The following is a 25207-nucleotide window of genomic DNA, read 5'->3' as shown; positions in this document are numbered from 1 at the left end:
TTCTCCGCAATAATAGTGTAAGGCGAACCAGAATCCGCCGCAACCTGTAAAGAAATGCCTCCTAAAGACACCCAACACAAAGGTTTGCTGTCTCCTGTCTCACCCAAGATTTTCAGAATTTTCTTTCTCTCACCCTTGGGTTTGACATCACTATCACTGTCATCAGAGGAAGACTCCTCTGTGTCACTTTCTTTCACACACGCCACTTTTTTGTTCTTTTTATACATTTTACGTCTACAGGCTTTCGCGAAATGGCCAATTAGTCCGCACTCTAAACATTTTGCTGTACGTGCAGGACATTTATAATACTGCGCAGAATGAGAGGTGCTATTACAACGGTAACAGGAATACTGTGATTGCTTATATCTAGCAGTATTAACACTCTTCTTAGAATCAACTTTATCAACTTTCTTTTTTTGTGTTTGATTCAATTTGTTATGACTTTCTGAAATTTTATTAACAGACTCGCTTCCCTCTTTCTTTTCAGAGGAGAGCGTGGCTTTAGCACAACGTTCTGACAATTCTGCTTTTTTCACAATAGAGATAATTTCTTTTAGACTACAATCCCCTTCTACCCACAGTCTATCCTGAATAGCTTTGTTTTTTGCATACATCACAATTTGGTCTCTAATGAGTTCTTCATGGAAATTACCAAATTTACATGTTATTGAAAGTTTGCGTAAAGCGGACACGTAATCCTCGATGGATTCATGCTTCTCTTGTTTCCTTTGGAAGAAGGCATGACGCATGACGGCAACGCACACTGTGGGTGAATAATGTTCATCCAAATCTAATAAAGCTGCCTTAAAAACATCAATGTCTCCGGCTCTTTCTTTTTGTTGTAAATCCCCAAAAACACGAAGACCTTCCGGACCCAAACAGTACATTAAGAGTCTTTTTTTTCTCTCAGGTGAGTAGGTTCCACTACAATCTTCAAGATTAGCTATGTAATTCAAAAAATAATCTTTCCATTCTTTCCATTGAATGATAGGTTCACCGGGAGCAGAAAGAAATTCTTTAGGCGTGGACAGATGTAAAGCAGAGTCACTACGAGGGACTGCCTCTCTTTGAGAGGATGCTGTTGGAGTGGTCATTTTTTTTTTTAATACTTTCTGGGGTTTGATTCAGATGAGAGATGTTTGTTCATAGAAAGCGATGAAAGCAGAAAACACACAACAAAAAATGTTTTTTTTTTTTTTTTAAATGTCTTTCTATGCTTTTACCTTACTTCTTGGCTATTTGTGCCAGCGCTGGCTTCCCAACGAGATTTCTTAGGCCAGAATACTCGATCGGGACACTTCGTTACTTCTGAACGTCCGATCGGCGAAAATCACACAAGGTTATTTATTTTTTTTTTTTTTTTAAATGGAGTCACGTTGGGGTCGTGACCAGCGCGGTGACGTCGTAGCGCTCAGTCACGTACCCTAGTGATGCGGAAGGCAGAACTTTGAAGATGTCAGCAGGGACGGCGTTCGAACGACGAACAGCTCGAGGATCAACACCCTTGGAAGTAAACAATGCGCGAGCCCGCCGAACTGCCGTTACTTCGGTGGGAACTTCTCAGGTACATTTCCGTTTTATTTAATAAAATGTACCTTTTTCACTTGAATCCACATCACGATGGGAAGGCATGAAACTCCTTAGGCTGTCGTCTGTTGACACAAACCTTTAACTGACGAAGAGGCTGTAACGATCTCTTGAGTGTGGTCCCTTCCGAGTAAGTCGCGTGGATTCTTTGAGGTTGCCAACTCGTCGCCAATTTGTAGTGAATAAATATACAAATTGGATAATATTCAGATTGCTTTATTGACAACCTCAGGACAGCACAGGCAAGATGATCTTGACTCTTCCTCCGGCTACTCTCCATTCCATTCCCCCGAAGTTCCAACCCTGACACATAGAATGTAGAATGAAGAACACTCTGTACCTCACGATCTATTAAAGAGGTATCACTACAACCTCCCACTCTGTTTGAGCTCCCTTTACGTATTTTGTTATCCAAAAAATGTCTTTTTGAACTTCCCGCGGCAGTACTGTAAACAACTGTTCAGGACTGTGGCTGGCCCGGAGGCGCTTTAATACCACTAGGCGCTACACACGTGACATATCAATCACTCAGAATAAAGGAAAATCTCATGTCTGAAACCGATTTGAATCTTTCAGCCCAGGTACTTTGATCCCTTGATGCTACTGCCCCTTAAATTATCTATTTCCCAAAAAGTGACCTTACTCTCTGAGCATATGCGACATATCCCGGGCATGCGTAGTAAGCATGTTATTTATTGTCTGGGCATGCGCAGTGAGACAGAACACTTAGCTTTCAGGCATGCGCTGTGAGACATGGTATTTACCTTGCGAGCATGCGTATTGATGCACGACACTTATCTTCTGGACATGCGCAGTAAGTAGATCGCCATAGGCAGCAGTAAGTGCCACAGTGCCCAGCAGGGAGAGGTTTTAGTGATCTTCCAGGCTCCTCTCTCCAATCACTCACTCGCTTTTATTCAGCCGGTAATCGCAAGATCCCAGTGAAGAGCCGCCCACGAGGTACCATGGAGGTGAGATCGGCTTGATATAGTTTGTCGGTACTGAGGACTCATCACTGTCTGTGCCCCGTTGACAGCTTACCTCTGCTCCCAGTGTCACTTCAGGTTGGGTTAACCACCCTTCAGTGTTACTTCTTCAAGTAGGGTTACCCCGCCCCACCAACACCCCTTTCAGGTAGGGTTAACTCCCTCCCCTCCAGTGTCATGTTCAGGTAGGGTTAACACCCCCTCTAGTGTCCCTTCATGTGGAGTTGAAACCCACCCCCCTCCCTCCAGTGTCGCTTTAGTTAGGGTTAACCCCCCTCCAGTGTCACTTCAGGTAAGGTGAACCGTCCTCTAGTGTCACTATAGGTAGGGTTAACCCCCCCACCTCCTCCAGTGTCACTACATGTAGGGTTAACCCCCCCACCTCCTCCAGTGTCACTACAGGTAGGGTTAACCCCCCCTCCTGTGTCACTTCAGGTAGGGTTAAAGGCCACCCAGTGTGACTTCAGGTATGTTAACCCCCCTCCCTTTAGTGTCACTTCAGGTATGTTATACCCCCTCCCTTTAGTGTCACTTCAGGTATGATAACCCCCCCTACCTTCAGTGTCACTTCAGGTACGGTTGACTCCCCAGTGTCACTTTAGGTAGGGTTAACCCCCCCAGTGTCACTTCAGGTACTGTTACCCCCCCCCCCCCCTCCAGTGTCACTTCAGGTAGGGTTAACCCCCTCCAGTGTCTCTTCATGTGAGGTTAAACCCCCCCCTTCCTCCAGTGTCGCTTTAAGTAGGGTTAATCCCCCCTCCAGTGTCGCTTTAGGTAGGGTTAACCCCCCTCTCCAGTGTCACTTCAGGTATGTTAAACCCCCTCCCTCCAGTGTCACTTCAGGTAGGGTTAAACGCCCCCCAATTTCACTTCAGGTATGTTAACCCCCCTCCCCCCCCTTCAGTGTCTACTTCAGGTATGTTAAACCCCCCCCCCCCTTCAGTGTCACTTTAAGTAGGGTTAACCCCCCTTGTGTCACTTCAGGTACTGTTACCCCTCCCCTCCCCACTCCAGTGTCACTTCAGGTAGGGTTAACTCCCTTTCCCCCGGAGCCACTTCAGGTAGGGTTAACCCCCCCTGCCAGTACCACTTCAGGTAGGGTTAACCCCCCCCCCCCTGCCAGTGCCACTTCAGGTAGGGTTAACCCCCCCTGCCAGTGTCACCTCAGATAGGGTTACATCCCCCTACAGTGTCACTTTAGGTAGGCATAACCCCCCTGACCCTAGTGTCACTTCAAGTAGGGTTACCCCCCCTGCCCCCCCTGCAGTGTCACTTCAGGTAGGGTTAACGCAAAGTGTCACTTCAGGTAGGGTTAGCCTCACCTAGAGTCAATACAGGTAGGGTTACCCCACTTCCAGTGTCACTTCAGGTAGAGTTGACCCCCACTCCAGTGTCACTTCAGGTAGAGTTAACCCTCACTCCAGTGTCACTTCAGTAGGGTTACCCCCTCCCCCCCCTATTCCCGTGTCACTTCAGGTAGGGTTTAACTCCACCTTAAACGCTCATATTCTATATATTCCTATTCCTGAAGCTCTACACACTCCCTTACCTCTGCACCTCTTCGTGGTTCCACTGCCCACACCAGTGTTCTTAACACACACATCCTTACCTGAATGGTGTATTCTTTAACAGATTTCACACTCACTCCTGTTACAATTCACTGATTCAGCTTTTTTAACCCCAGTAAGACACATAACTGCAGCATGTTTCTCCTCCTCCTCCTCCTCCTCCTCCTTCAGAGCTTGTGCCTTGATCACCGGTGCACCTACACTGTACACTCTTTCGTACTTTGGAAAAATGTTGTTTGCAAGCAACATGAGTATGGTATCCTCTAACATTCGACGACTGTCCTGAGAGTTGGCGGAGTGCACTGACCTGGCGCAGAGGAAACGCCGGGAAGACGAGTGAGGAGTACTCTCTGCCACTCGGGTCAGATAAATCATATTGTGGTTTTTGTATATCCTGGATGGAGGACTACAGAAGATTAGTGATTGTATAGAAGTCTATCTCAAGCAGTAGATTTCTGGAATAGAGAGATATTTTACAAGCCCTAATGAAGTCAGAGATGCGGACGCATCATATCTGACGAAACACGTGTTGGCTATTTTGCTACCTGGAGACGATTGTACGAGTAAAGGAAGGATGAATAGTGATGGAAATATCTCAGGAATAAACATCGGAGTTGAAAGAAGACGGACTGGACTTCGATTTCACAATACATACTGAATGGTGCTCAGGATAACATGCCTTTTTGTTATGTATGACTGCCATTGTCAGCCTCCATCACGAGTAGCTGAGTCTAAATCTAGTTATTCACTATGGTAATATAGGAACAGGGGTAGGCGTTCCAGGCGTCTCTATCAGCACTCTCAAATAGCCTGTCAGTGCAGTGCTGGCTTTAGTTTCCATTTGGGAGCAGAGGCTCATGAGGAGAGGGCCGGGAGACGCACAGAAGGCAGTGGAGGTAGATGGTGAGAGGCTAGCTTTTTAAACATTTGAGGCTGGGAGTTGAGGCTGTTATGGCTGTCTCCACCATTACCTCTAGGTTCCCCATTACCTCTAGGACCCTTTTCCTCGACCCATTCCTTGACCTATGAGGTGGCTATCCAGTCCCAGGAGCCAGGGGCTAGAATAAAGTACCATTCCCTCAGCGCTTCCTGTTTTGTTACCTGTCCTGCAGATGCAAGGCAGGGAATTCTGAAGTCGACTTCCACCAACGTAGGTGATGTTATTCTCCCTTCTGGGCTCGGAGAACACTTCTCTACCTATGTGGTAGCTATGCTGGTTGGGAGAGCATAAACGAATCCCCCTGGCACCCGATGGTGTCAATAGGAACATAATTTTAATAAAAGTCAGTCTGATATGGCTTGTCTTCCCTCGGATATGTGAGTGTTGCTGAAAGAGCACTCTTTACGCTTATAGGAGCAGGTCTCTTCGTTCATCGCTACTTTCCCCATTATGTTAGGTAGATTTGTATGGCTCAGATAATCACTTGTAAGGGTTTCCAGGTGGTGGAGTAAGTGTGTAGGTGTGAGATTACAGTGTTGGGTGTCAGACCCTGCAGAAATTATTTGAAGAGCCATGTCTTTAGCTTCTTGTGGAATTCAAGAAGTGAGGAGGAGGCCCGGATGTGTTGGGGAGTTTGCGAGGGAGAATGTGGATGAGTGCAGGTGTCTTGTGGGTTGGTAGAAGTGCAGGCTTTTATTCAGGTATGCAGGTCCGATATTGTGCAGCACTTTGTATGTATGCATGAGGAGTTTGAATTGGCTGCATTTGTGGATGGGGAGCCAGTAGAGCTCTTTGAGACGTGGTAAGACGTGGGTACACCATGAGAGGTCAAGGATTTGTCTTGCTTTGGCATTCTGGAGGCAGTGTAGGAGGTGGTTGGAGCTCCTGGCGTAGAGTGCGTTGCTGTGCTGTAATCTGCTAGTGATGAGGGCTTGCATGATAGTGTGCCTGGTGTTCAGGGGTAGCCATCTGAATATCTTGAAGTCCTGAGAAGAATGTGGAAGAAGGAGGAGCTGACCGCATTGACCTGCGATGCCATGTTGAGCTTGTCATCCAGGATGCTTCCTAGGTTTCTGACACGGTCAGTCAAGGTAGAAGTTTATCCAAACTCCGAAGACCACCACCTGAAGCCCCGTGGAGAGTTCTTGTTCCCAAAGATCAGTACTTCCGTCTTGTCATAGTTGAGTCATCCAGTCTGCTGAGTTGATAATGCAGTTGGAGAAGTTGCTTCTGATGATGGTGGACTTGTCTGTTAGAGACAGGAGAAGTTGGGTGTCATTGGTGTAGGATATGATGGTGATGCCTTTAGAGCTATGATGTTGGTGACCAGGGTCATGTAGGGTTGGGCTGAGTGAAGAACCCAGAGAGCCTTCACAGATCAACTCCTTGGATTCTGATTTATACGGTGGTAGTCTGAATTTCTTTATCCTTTCTGTGAGAAAGGATCCTATCCAGTTGAGGGCTGGTCCTTGAATACCTATCTTGTAGAGTCTTCTGTCGAGTGTGTATTTGGAGACTATATCAAAGACTGCGGAGAGGTTGAGTAGGATAAGGGCTGTGGCTTCTCCTAGGTCCAGCATAGTGCAGATGATGTCTATGGCAACGATGAGTGCTGTTTCTGTGCTGTCGTTGTCCTAAATCCTGATTGGGTGTGCTTCAGTAGGTTGTAGTGTTCGAGGTGGCTGGTGAGTTGTCTGTTGATGGCCTTCTCCATCACTTTGGCCTGGTAATAAAGCAGAGAGAAGGAATGGACGTTGTTCAGCTCACTGAGGTTAGCTGATTAGAAAAAATGTTTTTAAGGTGGACATTGACTGATGCATGTTTCCAGACTTCTGGGAAGGTGGCAGATATGATGGAGATATTGATGATGTGAGCGATAGCACTGCTGATTGGTGAACCTCCCACAATGTACATGTGATGGAGAGATGGGTCCGTAGGTGCCCCGGAGCGTACTGTTTTCATGATTGCTGCAGTATCTTCTTTGGTGAGAGTTTTCCATTCATTCAGTCATTCGTCTCTTTTTGTGGTGGTTAGGTGATGATCAGATATTTGGGGTCTGATTTTTGTTCGGAGTTGCTGTAGAACTTTTCTATTTTGCTGTGGAAGAAGTTTGATAACTTGTCGTCGAATTCCAGTGAAAGAGTGATGGTGCTGGCTTTGACCTCGGGGTGGTGAACGTTTGATGATTGTGAAAATCTCCTTGCAGCTGTTGGAGCTTGCCTCTAATCGTTGGGTTAGTGGCCTTCTTTTGGAGACTCTCAGAAGTTGGTGTTAGCGTCTCAGTGTGTGGCCTTGTAGGTGGATCTACATTGTCGTTGGTCCTCCATTTTCTTTCTAGCTGCTTGAGTAGCGTTTAGATTCTTGGACGTCCTCTGTTTACCAGCTGGCTTGTTTGTTGGTTCTTCTTTGTTTGTTGCTTTTTATGGGCTCAAGAGAGTCTGAAAAGTTCTTGATCCATTTGATGAAATTGGTGATGTCCTTGTCGAGGTTATTGTTGGTGTTGAGTTAGTCTGTTTGGAGGGCGATGAGCCAGTCTGCCTCTGTTACTTTGTTCCAGCTATGGCTGGGTAGGTTGATGCTTGTGGGTGCGTTGTCTTGCGCTGTGGTGATTACAAAGTTTATGATGGAGTGGTCAGTCCCTGTACGCAGTGAGGTGGTGTTTTAGGTGATCCTATCACTGATAGTGAAAATTGGATCCAGGGTATTTCCTGCAATGTGAGTAGGGCCATGATACTTGAGTCTCTGCGCAACACAAAGATATCTCATCACACAGCCTCAACACTCCTTCACTCACCAAGCACACTACTGAGATCTGAGACCTACTACATGAACATTTGCTGAGCATTCTTATTTTTTTCAAGGCAACATGAATGAACCTTCGGACCAGACATTGCCACAGCAATCTCAGATGACTACAAGATTGTTAGGCAGGACCTCCAGAGCAAGCCCAGAGGCACAGGCGCCAACATACTCAAGAACACAATCCTCTGCTTCACCACCACGGACTCCACCGCCAACTATATGGAACACTTCACTTTCAAGCTTCACACCATAGCCAACCTCAGCCTATTAGGAACCCTTTTATGCAGACCTCTGAGACCCGCTCCAACTACATGTGCAATTTCACAAACTTCATTGTGCCCCTCATCATCGATGCCAGCACATTCATCCGCCTCAGAGATCTCAACTTTCACCTAGAAGACCCCACGGACCCATACTCCACATCTCTCTTCCAGACCCTCAGAAACCTAGGGCTCCCCAGGCATATTACCAGACTGATCCATGCCGCTGGTCATCTCCTGGACCCAATTTACACTTCCCTCAGCTACATCACCGTCAACAATACAGTACCATTGACCTGGACAGACCACGGGCTCATCAGCTTCAGCGTTCACATCCTATAACACCCAAAACCTCACTTCATTGGAACTGCCTGCTGGATCTGGAACAAAATCACAGAACCCGACTGGACCACCATACTCCGCACGCTCAACCTGAACATGCCAGCAGCTTACCTACTGCAAACTCTGAATACCCCAGCAACAACATTGCCACCATCTATGGAAACTTTGGCCGGCAACCAGACCCCATCACCCAGGTCGCCCAACTCCTCACTGAGACTGGGGAGCAAATACTGACTGCCTGGATCACCATCACCCAGACTCAATAACTACTACCATATGACAGACCACTCGGGCTCCTGCCCAGACCACATCTTCACCAAATGACTCCTTCCTAACAGCGAAGTTCTAACTACCAACCTCAGTGCCTCCACTGACTTAGCATATATCCCAGACACCTGCAAACCGTCACTCCCCTGCTCAAGAAGCCACTCTCCAACTACAGGCCCATCTCCCTCCTACCATACCCAGCCAAGGTCTCAGAGAAGGTAATCAATCTATTCCTCACTGACCACCTCAACAACCATCAACCCTTTGACATCACTCAATAGTGTTTTAGGCTCAACCAAAGCATGGAACTGGCACTCATTGCCCCCACAGACAACATCCGCATGATTCTAGACTGGGGAATCTGTGTCCCTCATCCTCCTGTATCTTTTGACAGCTCTCAGCACCATCTCACACCCTATCCTTATCATGCATCTGCATGACTTCAGTGTCCAAAGACCACCCTCCACTGGATCTGCTCCTTCTTAACTGAGAAAACACAAGCTGGCAGCCTGGCACTGTATTCCCCAGTAGCCTGCAAACTAATCTGTGGAGTAGCACAAGGCTGTTCCCTCAGCCCCACGCTTTTCAACGTATACATGATCCCGCTGGACAAAGTCATGCAAACCCACAACATCAACATTCTCTCCTACGCCAATGAAATGCAACTGATAATCTCCCTCTTAGACAGGACCCCTAAAACAAGAAGCAAGATCACCACCTGCATGACGAATGGAAGCAGTCCAACTATCTGAAGCTGAACACCGACAGTTCAGATGTAGTAATCTTCGGCCGCAGCACCTTAACTTGGAATTCCAACTTGTGGCCGTCGAACTGGGACCTACATCCTCACCCAACAACAACACCAGGGAACTCTGGATCATCATAGACAACTAACTGAGCATAGAGAGTCAAGTCAATGACGTCACAGCATCGTGCTCCCACACCCTGAAAATGGTAATGAACATCTACAAGTGCTCCCCTACCACACCAGAAAGACTGTCAGCTACACCTTCGTCACCATCAAACTATACTGCGAAAACACCCTCACTGCCGGGATCTCTAAACAACCAACCAGAAGGCTTTATTCCATCCGGAACTAAGCAGCAAGACTGATACTCAAACTCCCACACTGGACCCACACACACACACCACACCTCAGGGAGCTCCACTGGGTCCCTGTACACATATGCCCTCACTTCAGACTCCTTACACATACATTCAAGACACTACAAATCTTTATTCCCCCTTACCTGAATCACCTTCTGCCAACCACACAGACTCCTCCGTTCTGTCCAACTCCTACTTGTACATATCCCATGCATACACAGAAACAAAGCCAAGGGCCGGGCGTTCGTGCACGTTGCCACTAAAGCCCAGAATGACTTACCTCCTCACATCTGAGCCTCCTTCTCGCTTCTTGAGTTCCGTAGTAGGCTGAAGACTTGTCTTTTGAAGTAACCCCGCTATAGACAGTTTAGACTCCAGTACTCGCATAGCGTTAGGATACCCTCAAGGTTGATAGCGCGCTCTACAAATACTTGTAACCTAGCATAACCGTATCAAGCTCATCCAGATGGAATTACATTGGCTCCACTCACCAGGCTTTAACATCTTCAAACCAGATGCATCATTCACAAAGCCATAATGAATAACACCCCTGCTTACTTTACAGACAAGCTCACCAACTCTGGTGTCACTCGGCACACCCACAGCCTGGACACCATCAGGCTGGAGACTCAGAACACTACATCACAGTATAGAAGCAAGACACAAACTATCTCAGCTTTTATCACTCGTTGACCTTATTCTTGCCTTTGACCCTGTACACAACTCTTCTGCCGTTTGGTGCTGTACAAGTACCATATAAATATAAACCTAAGGCAATTGGGAAACATAAATATAAACCTACGCGCATACACACATGCATTAACATGCCCAGATAAATAGCAATTCATGTTCCCTATTAATTTCCTGCAAATTGAATCTGCAAAATTTAATGGAGCAAAACCTTATCGCCCACTGTAATTACTGCATGCAATAAACACCTCCTTGTTTATAGATGTGTGTGAGGGGATTGTCCTTTAATGACCCACTTATAATCAGGCACTGAGTGTTAAAACTATTATTTAATCTATTGCTTCATATTTAAAGTGGTCTTCAGCCCCTCCCATTCAGTTTATTCATTACGCCTTTTTAATTTCAGAAACAGTCTTAAGTGTATCAATCTCTGCTTCTATTAAAAAGAAGAGGAAGAATGTAGTGGAAAGTTAACATTAAGGTCAATCTATTTAAGATGAACACAGGGACACAGAGTGTATCAGCCAAGATAGAAACATAACAGTTTTTGTTCCAGACACAGATTCCCTGTGGCAATGCTTCTTGCAGTTTCTCACCGGACGATTGGAATCTTTTACAAGAATGGCAGAAGGAGCTTTATGGGAACGTGATGAAAGAAATTCACCGGGCGCTGATCTCGCTGGGTAAAGTTGCAGTATTGATCATTAATATGAAACGTTGCTGTCATCCGGATACTGCATGTATGTATTCTTGCTGTGAAGTTCTGTCTTTGTTCTATCACTTTTATTCTTCCAGCAGTAATGTTGTGGGTGTGTCGAGGTGGAGTGGGTACTCCTGAAAAACAGGCAGCAGTGGTTATGATGCATGCTTAAAGATTGCTAGTGGTAACAAGCATTTGCAATGCAATAGGTCACGCATTTACAAGAGTTTGAGCGATTGGCATTGTAAATGACAATGCCAATAGCTTAAACTTTTGCAAATGCAAGACCTATTGCATTGCAAATGCTATTTTTGGAAAATCTCCCCATGCTGCGCTTTCATTTTGAACTGAGAGCCAATCATTTGCAAGTAAATAACTAAGACAAAGGGGAAATTGGAGGTTTTAATCATCAGACGGGTAAGACCTCAAACGTGAGCATCGCTTCCCATTAGCCGCGACAGATAATCAATGAGAAGACAGACTTAGTTTGAGGTCTACAGACAAATTGGTCGTTTAAAAAAATAATTGTTTTCATTCAAATCTTTTTTTACATTTTTTGACCAAAAACTGGCCAACACATGTTTCACGACATCAAGGTCTCTTCATCAGGGCCATACAATGGGCTACAAAGTAAAAGTTAATGTCAAAACAGACAGTGATCATAACCAGATACAAGGAAAGACAAGAAAAAGGTAATGAATGGGATAAATAAACAAAACAATCATTAAATCAGAATCACTTGTGAATATCTTCTGGATAAAATATAATTGTAAAATCAAAGACCCAACGGGTTTGTGAACATAAACAACGATATGCAAAGGATCGACCCATAGGTACCAATCAAGAGAAACCCATACTGTAGTATTGAAACTATAGTTATCGATCTAGTGGACATAGTTACCTCCTTTTCAGTGATTCCTTTGGGATGAGATAGCTATAGTTTTACTATAACATTTATCAGTGGAACATTTACCATAGAAGTACGTGACAGGATATGACGACAGAAACTCAGTAGGAGTGGATGGAGGTTGGCGGGGGATAGCTCAGGGATAAAATAATACCTAGGGGGAAACTGGCATCATAAATGAGTTCAGAAAGGCCTGGTACAGGCACAGAGAGTTTGAGTAAGCAAAGATAAAGTTGCATACCACGTAGAGTCTGTGTTTTCAAAGAACACAAGGAGTGGGCAGGCTGAAATGGCTTCCCTTCAAATGTAATTTCTGCGTAGTTTTGCAAATGCCCTCTGTTCCTCGGAGGCTGTGGAAACTGTTACTTCATGTTACTGCAATGTCAAACAATACAAGAAATACTTCTCTTGAAAAAAAATATAAGTGGTGCAATACAATTTCACACGGGAACAGAGCAGATCTTTTTTTAATCAACCTCTACATCTTTCTCCACCCTCCCACCCAGAAAACTGAATGGCGTGTGCGCTCAGACAATGTCTGAATTGCTTCCATTCATATGACCAGAAATCTGGGATACTGTGTGCAGCCTGTAAATACGGCCCTGAGGAATACGTTACAGTAGTCAAAGTATGCTGCTTGCGAGGCAGGATGGGGTTTCTTAATCGGTTCAGTCTGTTTGAGAGCGGTACTAAAATTAAATTGCGCTTCCCAGCATGCCTTGTGTTGCTGGTGGAGTAAGCCGCCCCAGGTTTGTTTCTGACTTTCATCTGGTTATATAGTTTGTTACTAGCAGCTATGTTGGTGAAATTAGAAAAATAATTGGACATTATCAACCATCTACAGATGTAAAACAAGTGAAAAGGGACGGGCAGACTTCTCTGTGGGGCCAACGGTTGCACATACCCCACGTTCGCACACATTCTCTTTTCCTGCACACAGAGAATGACACAAGCATTTGCAGTGCAATAGGTCTCGCATTCACACGATTTTGAGGTATTGGCATTGTAAATGACAATGCCTTCTAGTTATGTTTTGGGTTTTAAAACATAATTACAAGGCATTGTTATTTACAATACAATACAATACAGGATGACGCGATGTAAAAGGACTTCCATCTCCAGCCCAAAAAATGGATACTAAAATAAAAAACAAATTTTGACTTTATACACTAAGATAAGGGGACTGTATACTCTACATAGTGGTGGTTTGGCTTTATCACTGTCCGTCAATATTTCTGAGGAACCCTAGAGTCACCAAACCCGCAACAATCACATGGCAGACCCTAACAGACGTACAACGCGATTACACTTAACCATGAGCAACCTGGGAGAGGAGCCAGGGCTCTGTTAGGATAAAGGGAAGAAATGAGTAGAAGGGAAGGAGTGGAATTTCCACCTAAGGTTTTAGGGGGTGTATCCTGTACTGTCCATCACAGGTCCCCCCTATCGATAGCCCCACACCTATAAAACAGATTCCCTGTTCAGAACAAAAAGATGAGAGGAAAAGAGATTCATAAAGAGACTGGATGTAAAGGAGAGCTACTCAATCAGTTGGAGTTTGTCAAAAAGGGACATAAACTTATATCAATCTTTCGAATCAGGGATGTCCATGAAGAACACATTATTTGGGGTTTGGGTGCTGCCAACTTGATCATTTCTTGCCAGTTCCTTAATTAAACAATCGATTCAGGACTTTATTTTTTTTTTTAACTTCCGAACTGCCGCAAGGTGGTAGTTTAGACTCGAGGCAGCAGCAGAAATACTATATTTGGACGAGAATGAGCGACACTTTTCATGAGCAAAATGAAGCAATGGAGATGAGGGAGATCTATAAATATCACAAATTACAACTATTTGCACAATGAGACACTATACTAGCCTCTTGGTGCATCCCTGTGTTGGAGGAGGTGAAATGTCTGGCAGGCATTTACTGCACTGTGAAAGGTGGACATCGGTGAAGTTTGAATGGGAGCTTCTGAAGGCAGCCTGTTGACAGCGCTTCTGTGCACACTCCAACTGAGCGAGACAAGGAGGTGGAAAGACATGGATTGAGTGACACTAGGACACAGACACAGTAACAGACGCGTATTTACAGACCCTGAGATTTATAGAGATAGACAGAGGAGCATAAAGACATGGGTAGACTTCCGCTACAACTTAATGCAGACACAGGGTAGAAAGGCACCGGGCACTCACACCAAAACGTAGGGAGACATTAATGGGGCATACAGGAAAGAGTGAATTGGCACTGACAATTAATTACAAACAATGCAAAGATAGAAACTGAAACTTTGAGAAACTTAGAGAGACTGAAAACGGAATAAAAGGCTTAAATAATTAATGTGACCTTGTGGGGGTTGTGAAAAGTGACATGATGCCAAAATCAACTGCATGACTATTTATTGGACAGGACCAGTAACACGTTTTTTAATCATCATGCAGCACTCTCGAGGCTGATGTTTACCCAAAGTCACTAGTTAATTATGCCACAAAAAAAGACATTGTTTACTAGACACACAACCAAGCACTTCACAAAGTTAGAGAATCGCAAATCTTAAAGCAGTCAGATTTATTACTTACCTGGCTGGAAAGCAGACTTCAAACTGCCTGTAGCTCCCTGGAATGGTTCAGGGCAGGCACTGGAGCGTCTAATCAGCAGCCCCTGCTCTCTGCCCTGTCTCGACCCCTCCCCGGGGCCCGACCTTGTCCATTACTCTGAGGCCTGGTCTGTACTACCTGTCACGGTGCAGCGCTGCACCCAGGGTCTCCATGCGCCTCCCGGGACAGCTTCTCTGCCGCATCGGGGTTTTAGACGCTTGGCCATAGCTAACCCCTGGCAACGGCTGGGCTCAGCACTGGCCCCCCATCATTGAGCGAGGAGGGAGATGGCTTTTGTGATGGACTCCTACTCCGGGAAGCATATGAAATGGGCCTCCTGTCCCAGGCGTTGTGACTGCGAACCCGGGCAGCGCCCAGGCTGACGGGGCAGGAAGGGGAGGCTAACGGCGCAATGGGGTTGAATGAGGAGCGGACAGCTTTATTTCCGGTTTCTACCAAGATAGGAACCCATAATGTAACCGCACAGCGCCAGCAGGAACGTCTGCCTGCGCTGGTTGAAACTTTGAGTTGTGCACTGCTCGCGCGCTGCTGCTGCAGGTCAAAAATTCTATCCCTCCTCGGGGCAGAACTAATTGCGCAAAATCAGACTGACTCTCATGACGTCCGTGCTGAATGCCGCGGTGTAACATTGTAGACAAACCTCGCTCAGCTGAGTCAGACCCCCAGCTCCAAGCAGCAGATCGCAGTTTCCACTAGCTTGATAATTCGGTAACACAGTGGTGCTAAATGCTAATTAAAGCTCTCCGCTTGACAGTTGAGGAGGCGCTTTAAATGCGTGACATCGCATTTCAGTGCCGTGATGCGGTCCACCTCACTGAAATGCGGTGTGAGACACTTGGCAGGGCTGCCTTGCTTGCCGGCTGCTCCTCCTCCTGCATTGCTGCTCCTGGCCTCTGCTGCTGCGCAGTGGGGGCGGGTAGAGGGAGGGGTGTCGTGTGAGTCCGGGACGGTGCAATGCTGGTAGGCATAGAGGGCTGCTGGATGAAAGTGAAAGTGCGGTATGGCGCACTGTTCTAAAATAGGAAATGGATGGTTTTGACTGCCTTTTTACATAATAAGTGCGGTCTGCACGCTACAATGAAAGTGAAAGGGCGCATGGCGCGCAGATTGTTGCAGGAAAGCATGTCGGGCCTGCAACACGAGAAATTAATTATAAAAAAGATTGCTTACAGGCTAAAATAAACGTAACATCCGAAGTAAAACAGCAAGTCCTCATGGAAGGTTACAAATGAAGACAGGACGGTACCCAGGAGGGGCTAACAAGCCTATTAACCATTCAGAAGCCAGTATTTACGAAGGACAATGACACAAGCCACAGACAAATATGGGTGGAGATTGGGCGTGGCTTCAAGTCCATACCCTAATACAGCATGGCTTTCAGAGCAGTACATGCGCTGCCCAGGCTCGACCTAAAAAGGGAAAGGCGGCCACTGGACTGGGACAGTAGTAAATTAGGGCATACTTTGGACACGAAGGGCATGCTTGGCTGGTGGGGGTAGAGGCTGCCCGAGAAGAGGCAGTACTGACCAACCGTGTGCTGCGAACAGCCAAAGGCCAAAGTGTGGCCGGGCATTGGCTGGTTTTGAAGGGTTGGGCGCAGAACCTTCCTGTCCATACATTAAGCTAATAATATTAGCCAGTTAGATGTGGTTTCTATGATATCAAGGCCTGAGTAAGTTGCTACTCTGCTATTGCCCACTCTATTAATTCTGCTTTCCAGGCTTTTCCTTCGGGCCTTAGACCTCACCCACTGTATTGCAATCCGCCTCCTCGTCAACATCATACTGAGCGCCAAAATTCAGGTTTTCATTATGGAGCATTTCCGTTTGGCATCGCACCCAACAGGCACATTTTGATAGAGAAGGATACTTGCATCTGCTGCAAACTGCGGGCCTGGTGGGGTATTTCTTAGTCAATTTATTTGGCCTCAGGTAGGTTCAATGTAAATGGAGAAAACACACTCGCTAAAATGTTGCCTTCACTCGTTCACATGATGTGAGGAACTATGTGTTTTTGCAGTGCCCCCCTATTTTTTTCCCCAATTGTGACCTCCTAGATGCTGATTTTCTGACTGAGTTTGCCCTGGGCTATGCTAACCAGACCCAGGGCCAGTACTCTGATTAAAAAGGTATATAGTAATTAGGTATAATTACAGTTGGCAATGACAGACTCCTCTAAATCCCTAGTATATAATGGGGCAAGAGGGATTCAAACTGCCTATAAGTCCCTAGTATATAATCGGGCCGGGAGGTTTAGAGGCCCAGTTTACTTCCTGCACTGGAGTGTGCACTGTTGTTTTGCCTGCTGTCACTTTTAAAGGCAGCCCTGCTTTGCAGACTGTCTTTAAAAGTAGATTGTATGCAAATTTGACTTTGGAATTAAAGGTACTTCCAAAGTGCTAATCTACCTTATTTTTACATACGTCACTCCTAAGGTCTCCCCTAGGTGCCCCAAGGGTGGGGTGCCATGTAGTTATATGCAGGGACATTATAAAAGGTGTTTTATATGCCATAGTGAGTGAAAAACAAACAATTTCCCTTTTCCCTATTGTAGACACTTCGCTTCATAGGCTAATATTGAAATATTTTATTTTAGTACATATAATGATAGGAAAATATCATTCAAGGATTCAAAAGAATTGGTAATGATAAATCGAATGACTTGCCACTGTTGAATTTACCATAAATAATGCAGAATAGAAGTTATAGGGCTTCCTTTTTTGTGAGCCCAAATCCAGTCTTCTAGCAGCCTCTCCTGGTTAGTCAGCCTTAACAGGCTTAGCCAAGCCGCTTTGACGAGGTGATAGTGGCCTGCGTGAGCAAAGGTTATCTGGTGTGGAGAGCTCTGCAGCTGCAAGGAACAGGTCACAAGGGGGAGTATCAAACTGGACTTCAAAGACAGCAGGACAGCAAGGAATGCCGCCCTGCCAGGTGGCAGGCCTAGGAATGGAATTTGCAGAAGGTCTGCCGGGGGATTGTTAATGGAAATGAGCCACACAGGGCTCGAAAAATCCACTCGTCCAGTGTCAATAGCGAGCCAGATTAAATCGGGACAAGATATCTTTAGGGCCTACTCGCCCATTCTGGCGAGCTGACAAAAGGTGTTCCACTTGCTCACAAAGTAAATGACCAATAAAAATGCCTTTAAAATCTGTTATCTTGTCACATTTTTCCTCTTCCTGTCTCTCTACATTTACTTTACTTTCTGTCACTGAAGTTAGAGGATTTTGTAAAGTGACCTGCGTGACAGTCAGGATGAGACCCGTTCACGGGTCAACTACATTACAGTTAGGTTGAGTAGTGTATTCAAGTTACTAGACATGCAGGTGTAGTAAAATGTTTGATTTTTTGAGCCCTGCCACATGAGTAGGTTGGTTTAGCTATGTTTTGCTCTGCTGGAGAAGAATCCTTCATCTTGGATTTTAAAGTGCAGTGCTTTGTGGTACAAGAATATGCCACACTTTGGAGGAGCTGTCATGCTTTTGGGTGGCACCCTGCACCTGATTGGACAATGGTGCCCCCTCCCCCCTCGCTTGGTGCCCCAGAGCATTGAATAAATATGTGAGGGCCATATTTGGTGTTATTTTAAAGATAAAAATATTTCTTATTTTTATAACATGGTGTGGAATGTTTATTGTGTGTTGTCTAACGTATTTAATGTATTGGTGTTTTTAAATGCCTTACACACCTGTTTACTAAGTTAAGCCTCCCTGCTCATTGCCAGCTACCAGGGGTTGAGCTATGGGATAATTTACTGAGACCTTGACTGAAACTAACATTGCATTGGTAGCCTTATTCATAGTGGTAGGTTCATACTTACCCCTACTAATAATCCACCTTCCAACACATGCCCTCATCCATTCTGCCACAGTCGGTTCATCTGAACAGTCAGCAATCCACTGGTCCGTAGCTTGGTTGTGCCACCTTTATCTATCACTAAGGCCGCATGTAGATGTGTTATTCAGCTCTGCCAAGTACTATGCATCAGGGTACTTGGCAGGTGTCTGCATCACCTCGCCAGTCCCATTACCTGTTGTACGACTGCATGTTCCTGTTATTTATATGGGGACAAAATCCAAATCCCTCGGGCAGTGTGTGCTAATGCATTCTGATGCAGTTGAGAGTAAATAGAGTTTCTCTTGTGAATGGGAGCATTTATGCCCCGAACACGAACCAGATGCATGTTTTCGAGTCTCTGGCCCTGCAGTTGTCACGAGACATGCCAATTGCAATGGTGCTTGGAGGAGATTATAATTGTGTGGAAATGTGACCCTGGCTAGGTCAGTTCCCCCTCTTATTGACTAACCAGTAGTAAAATTAACTCTAGACTATCGAGGATGGGCGATAAACTGAGATTTGGCTGACGTCTGGAGACTAAGGTATATTCCTCTTATAAACCAGTTTATGATCTACATGTCCAACTGGATAGACTGATGTGCTTCCCGGAATTAGTGAGATCATATACATACAGTATTCTACCAGCACATTAATGGACCGCGGGCCCTTCATTTTCAGAGTTGTGTGGAGCTGACAGCTAGCACCAATTCCTTCATGGAGGCTCTCGCCCTTACATTTACACAAACATATGTTTAGAGATCCCTTGGGCAATGCAGGTGGGAAATATTTTTGAATCAATCATGGCACAACACACCACATTAACTTAGAGTGGGATGTCTTTAATGTTGTGGTATGGGGCTTTTGCATCAGTCAAACAATAGGAGTGCAAAAGTCCTTAAAAAACAAATTGATCAAACTGGAAGGCAGCATGCATGCGCTGGAAATGGCTTTCCAGTAGACCCCTTGATCAAACCCATATTAGGAAAATGAGAAACATGCAACTGTGGTGGCACAGTTAAGGGCCCTGAATGATCAAGAACACTTGGACTCCACACATGCAGAGAGTGGCAGAGCAGAAACTGCTGGCCTGGTTGTTATAACCTGAAGGGAGGAGCTAGCTGCTCAGTGACTGAGATTAATAGATCACTAGGTGACGTCGTGTTCTGTCAGTGTGACATGCACATGGTCTTTTTTCAACATTATTGAGAACTGTGTGACAAACAACCCCCGGTTCCTGAGGAGGAAATAGAGACATTTCTGGATAGGGTAACATTTTCACAGTTAGCGGTTGAAGAGTGTGAGACATTAGGTGGGCCAGTAATGGAGTCTGAAATTAAAGAAGCCATCAAGGAACTTGCGAGGGGTATAATGCTGAGGATGTATGGGCTACTGGTGGAATTCTATCAGACATATGTGGTCTCCTCGGCATCCTGTTTGGCCGCCATTTATTCTGGGTCATAGAAATGGGGTTCCTAGCTAGACACTACTAGAGAGGCTCTGATTGTCTCCATCTCCAAACCCAGAGTAATGTATTTGCAGTAGCCTTATCCCCTCTTCATGAGGAACTTGTATTACAAAATCATCAGCAAATATTTGCTGTCACCCACCTCAGGTTTGTATTGGAGACAGGCTGTTGGTGCAAATGTCTAAGAGCAGAAGAATGCCTTCTTTTTAAAAGTTACAAACACAAAGTACCTTGTCTGAAATTATTTACACACAAATTGGTTTGATGTGATCAAGAAAAGTAATTAGCATGACCACTTCTTCATTGCATTGTATTCGTTTTACAATTTATAGGTTCATTTTACAAGACAAATACTAACCATTGGATGACATAACCATTAGTTAAATATATAAACTTCAGTGGCCCACATCTCATTCATGAGTGCCTAAAACCAACAGAAAACAATGTGAAACATTACCTAGTTTGAAAATCAGTTTAAAATGTACTAGTTCACAACTCTGTTACAGAAGGAGTTGCATTTATTTCCCTCAATTACCAATACTCCTGAACTAAATATAAAACATCAGGGGTTAGTACACCTTATTATTTTGGCCAATATGAGGCCCCAAATCAGTCACACAGGTTGCCTCTCCAAGGTAAGCACTTCCATATCATCCAAATGCTTGGCAGTCGACGCAATTCAACCTCTTTTGTTTTAGGGTCTCCTCGGGCTAGAGAACTAGGTACAACTTACTAAAAGTGGCCATTTTTTACAGTGTAGTGATAAATTTGACTTTAACAGTAGAGAGGATTTTTACCATTCCAGAGTTAATAAACATGACAGATCTACTCCCACTCAATCTAGAAATTAAGTGAACTAAGGCATCCCCAATATTTTCCTATGAGAGGGATGGGCCTCACTGTACTGGAAAACAAATTTAAGTGTTTTTCACTACCAGGACACACAAAACTTAAACGTACATGTCCTGCCTTTTGGTTACACAGCACCCTTCCTTATGGGATACCTGGGTCCAACCAGAGAAATGTCTTAAATGTAATAAAAGGGGAGTGCAACTCTTAGCAAGGGGTTTTAACCCCTTCAGCGCTCATGACGGAACCACTCCATCATGAGCCACGGGTGCCGTGTGCTCATGACGGAGTGGTTCCGTCATGCTGCGGCCGTTGACCGCCGCTCCTCCCACGCTGCGCTGATTCCCCGCCTGTGCGGGCGATTAGCGCAGTGGGCGGAGTCATGACGGAACCACTCCGTCATGAGCACAGCTCAACCGTGGCTCATGACGGAGTGGCTCCGTCATGAGCACAGCGCCACCGCGCTGCCCCCAAACCCCCCCCAGCGCCGCGGCGGAATTCCTGCTGCGGCGAAGGGGTTAAAGGCTAAGTTGACATGGTAGTGTAAACTGCACACACAGGCCTGAGACATGTTTAAAGGACTACTTAAATGGGAGGCACAATCAATGCTGTAGGCGGTCCACTAGTAGCATTTAATTTACAGGCCCTGGGCACAGGTAGTTCACTCTACTAGACCATGTTTATGGGAGTGAGCACAAGCACTTTAGCACTGGTACAACCGTGATCTGGTACAGGTAGGATCTATATTCCATGGTACAATCGTATTCTGGTACTGGTAGGTTCTTTATTCCATGTTATAATCTCGATCTGGTACAGGTAAGATCTTTATTCTATGGTACAGTCGTATTCTGGTACTTGTAGGTTCTTTATTCCATGGTACAATCACAGGTTGGTAGAGGTCATTTCTTTATTCCACGCTACAATCACAATCATGTACAGGTAGGTTCTTTACTCCATGTTACAATGACAATCTGGTATAGGTGGTAGGTTCTTTATTCCATGTTACAATCACACTCTGGTACATTTCGGTTCTTAATTCCTTGTTACTATCACAATATGGTATTGTAGTTTCTTTATTCCATGATACAGTTGCAATCGGTTACAGGTAGGTTCTTTGTTCCATGTTACAATCGCGATCTGGTCCAGGTAGGTTCTGAATTCCATGTTGCAATAACAATCTGGTACCGGTGGTAGATGTAATATTCCATGATAAAATCACACTCTGGTAGAGGTAGGTTCATTATCCCATGTTACAATCACAATCTGGTACTGGTGGTAGGTTTTTTATTCCATGTTACAATCACACTCTGGTACATTTTGGTTCTTTATCCTATGTTACAATCACAATCTGGTACTGGTGGTAGGTTCATTATCCCATGTTACAATCACAATCTGGTACTGGTGGTAGGTTTTTTATTCCATGTTACAATCACACTCTGGTACATTTTGGTTCTTTATTCCATGTTACAATCCCACTCTGGTACATTTTGGTTCTTTATCCTATGTTACAATCACAATCTGGTACTGGTGGTAGGTTCATTATCCCATGTTACAATCACAATCTGGTACTGGTCGTAGGTTTTTTATTCCATGTTACAATCACACTCTGGTACATTTTGGTTCTTTATTCCATGTTACAATCACAACCTGGCACAGGTCGGCTCTTTATTCCATGATACAGTCTGGTACTGTAAGGGTCTTTATTCCATATTACAATCACAGTCTGGTACAGATCTGTTCTTTATTCCATGGTACTATCAAAATCCGATACAGGTAGGTCCCATGTTACAATCACAATCTGGTGCATGTGGGTTCTTTATCCCATGTTACAATCAGACTCTGGTACAGGTAGGTTCTTTATTCTATGTTAAAATCACACTCCGGTACCGGTGTCGGTTCTTTATTCCATGTCACAATCACAGTCTTGTACATATGGGTTCTTAATTCCATGTTACAATCACAGTCTGTTACATGTGGGTTCTTTATTCCATGTTACCATCACACTCTGGCACAGGTAGGTTCTTTGTTCCATGTTATAATCACAATCTGGTACAAGTCAGTTATTCATTCCATGGTACAATCATAATCTGGTACAGGTGGGTTCCTTATTCCATGTTACAGTCGCAATCTGGTACATGTGGGTTCTTTATTCTATGTTAAAATCACACTCCGGTCGCTTCAGAGTAACTTGCTGCAGGTGCAACAGACCATACAATAATACCTTATGGGTGCAGCAAAGGAGATCTGGGAAGCATCGCAACACAGAATATATCAGTAGGGGGACAAGTCAAGTAAAATGTTGCATAGACTCTGCCTGGTAGACAGAGCCCCCGCTGCAGTCCTGATCTTACGGGACGCTGAGGGTAGCCTTTGCTCATCTTCGGGGAGGGTCGCTCAAGAATTCGCACGGCACTTTACCTCACTATACGAATGTCGCAAGCAACTCTCAGAAGCCCAAATAGCTGAGTTTCTCAGAGATATCCCACCCCGCAGACTCGCTGACCAGGTACGGGAGCAACTAGAAGCCCCCATCATACTTGATGAGTTGAGCAGGGCCTTGCATGACATGCGCCTGGGGTGGGCCCCTTGACCCAACGGATTCCCCATAGAATTCCTGCCACCGCACATGCACATGCCAGGCCCACATCTACTGGCAGCAATACAGGATGCCCATGAACAGAATATATTATCCCGGGCATGGCGTCACACGGAGATTGTTTTATTCCTCAAATCGTGTCGCCCGACGGAGAAGCCCTCTTCATACCGCCCAATTTCCCTCCTAAACTTCGAACCAAAACTCCTAGGGAAGGTTCTGGCAGATCGCCTGTAGACCTGTGAGGCGGACTTAATCCATCCAGACCAATCAGGCTTTATGCCATGCCGAGCCACCTGTCAGAACATCCGCAGAGTACATAACGCCGTGGCATTAGCCCCAGAATTAGGACGCCCAGCAGCTATATTATTGGCCGACATATACAAAGCATTTGATTCTCTTATCTGGGTCTATCTCTTCCAATTACTCGAAGTGGCTAATTTTGGCCCTCTATTTACAACGTATGTCCATTTGCTATACACTGACTTGACGGCCTCAGTGCGTATAGCAGGTCATCGCTCACACCCCTTCCCTATATGCAGGGGCACGAGGCAGGGATGCCCCCGCTATTATTTGCTTTGGCTGTGGAGCCCCTGGCTGTGTGGGTTTGGAGTTACCCAGTTTTCCGTGGATTTGAGTTGTCTCAGGTGAGATCGGATCGTATTGCGCTGTATGCGGATTATGTCCTCTTCTTTTTAACGGACCCGTGGTTCTCAGGCCCACACCTCTTGCAAATCCTCAGAGGGTCAGGTAAACTACGGGCCTCCACACCAACCCTGCTTAATCCGTGCTTTTTCCAGTATGTGCAACCAGGGGCGGGGCACCTGGGCGACGCAGCTATCACACGCGACTGGGGGTTTTAAATATTGAGGCATTTTTATGTCGCCCTGTCCAAAGATTTACTTGGAACATAATATTAACCCGGTACTTACAAGTCTGAACAATGAAACAGCAATTTGGTCCTCCCTCCCCTTATCGTTATACGGGTGGTCTGCCAAGGATTCTGTACCAACTTCAAAATTTCCCTTGCAATATACTGAGGTCCTGGTTTGCGCAAGTCAATGCCGTACACATTAAATTCCTGTGGAATGGGGGAGAGATCCGTGTATGCATACTACAGCTCATCTCACCTCCTAATAATTAATGAATGGTGGTATAACTCCCCAACGGTCTCTGCTTTTGCGCTAGAGCATGCGGCAATGGAGGAGGTTCCCCTTCTTCAGTTCCTGTATATCTCTAGGAATCTCAGTGTACTACCCCCTGCGAGTAGAACTGTGATTCGGCTCTGGCGGTACAAGGTGAGGCAAATGGGGTGGCGCGGGACCCTGACCCAAACAATCCCCTTGTGGCAGAGCACGTACTTGCGCCCAGTGACGGCCTTGCAGGGGTTTTGACAATGGGACTTGGTGGGAATATCTGCGCTAGGAGATGTGATGCAGGGCACTACATTGAAATTCTTTCAACAGTTGCAAGAGGAATCGCACTTACACAAGACACAATTCTATAAATATCTTCAATATCTTCAACTACGTCATGCACTAGACCCCCTGATACGTGCTCTAGAAACCCTACCGGAATGCCATCCACTTGAGGGCCGTCTACTGATGGGAGACCTGGGGCTCCATAAAATCAGGCAAATATATCAAACACTGACTACACACACACACGAACAACACTTGATAAAACTAG

The 25207-nt window shown here is 45.5% G+C and overlaps 1 protein-coding gene and 1 long non-coding RNA gene across 3 annotated transcripts in view; one reads left to right on the top strand and one right to left on the bottom strand.

Moving 5' to 3' along the window:
• Positions 1 to 2411: 2411 nt before the first annotated feature.
• LOC146869036 (uncharacterized) overlaps positions 2412 to 25207 on the top strand; it is a 65178-nt gene continuing 42382 nt past the window's right edge. Inside the window, exons 1-2 of one of the 2 annotated variants that reach the window (XM_085614835.1) lie at positions 2412 to 2558; positions 11138 to 11232. In XM_085614835.1, coding sequence (XP_085470961.1) covers positions 11199 to 11232 — 34 coding nt within the window. In that variant the 5' untranslated portion in view covers positions 2412 to 2558; positions 11138 to 11198. Of the gene's footprint in view, positions 2559 to 11105; positions 11233 to 25207 lie in introns of both variants that reach the window. The other variant, XM_085612043.1, reaches the window with a different exon arrangement.
• LOC146869037 (uncharacterized) lies at positions 11022 to 15310 on the bottom strand. The gene is made up of 3 exons (XR_014967904.1): positions 14737 to 15310; positions 12398 to 12531; positions 11022 to 11383 (listed from the first exon to the last, which is right to left on the bottom strand). It is a non-coding gene; the product is annotated as an uncharacterized LOC146869037 (long non-coding RNA).

This window comes from Triturus cristatus, chromosome 1_1, assembly GCF_964204655.1.
Source record: "Triturus cristatus chromosome 1_1, aTriCri1.1, whole genome shotgun sequence".
In the NCBI taxonomy this organism is placed as follows: domain Eukaryota; kingdom Metazoa; phylum Chordata; class Amphibia; order Caudata; family Salamandridae; genus Triturus; species Triturus cristatus.
The sequence above is the reverse complement of the archived record's forward strand: the minus strand, read 5'-3'. Positions and strand labels throughout refer to the sequence as shown.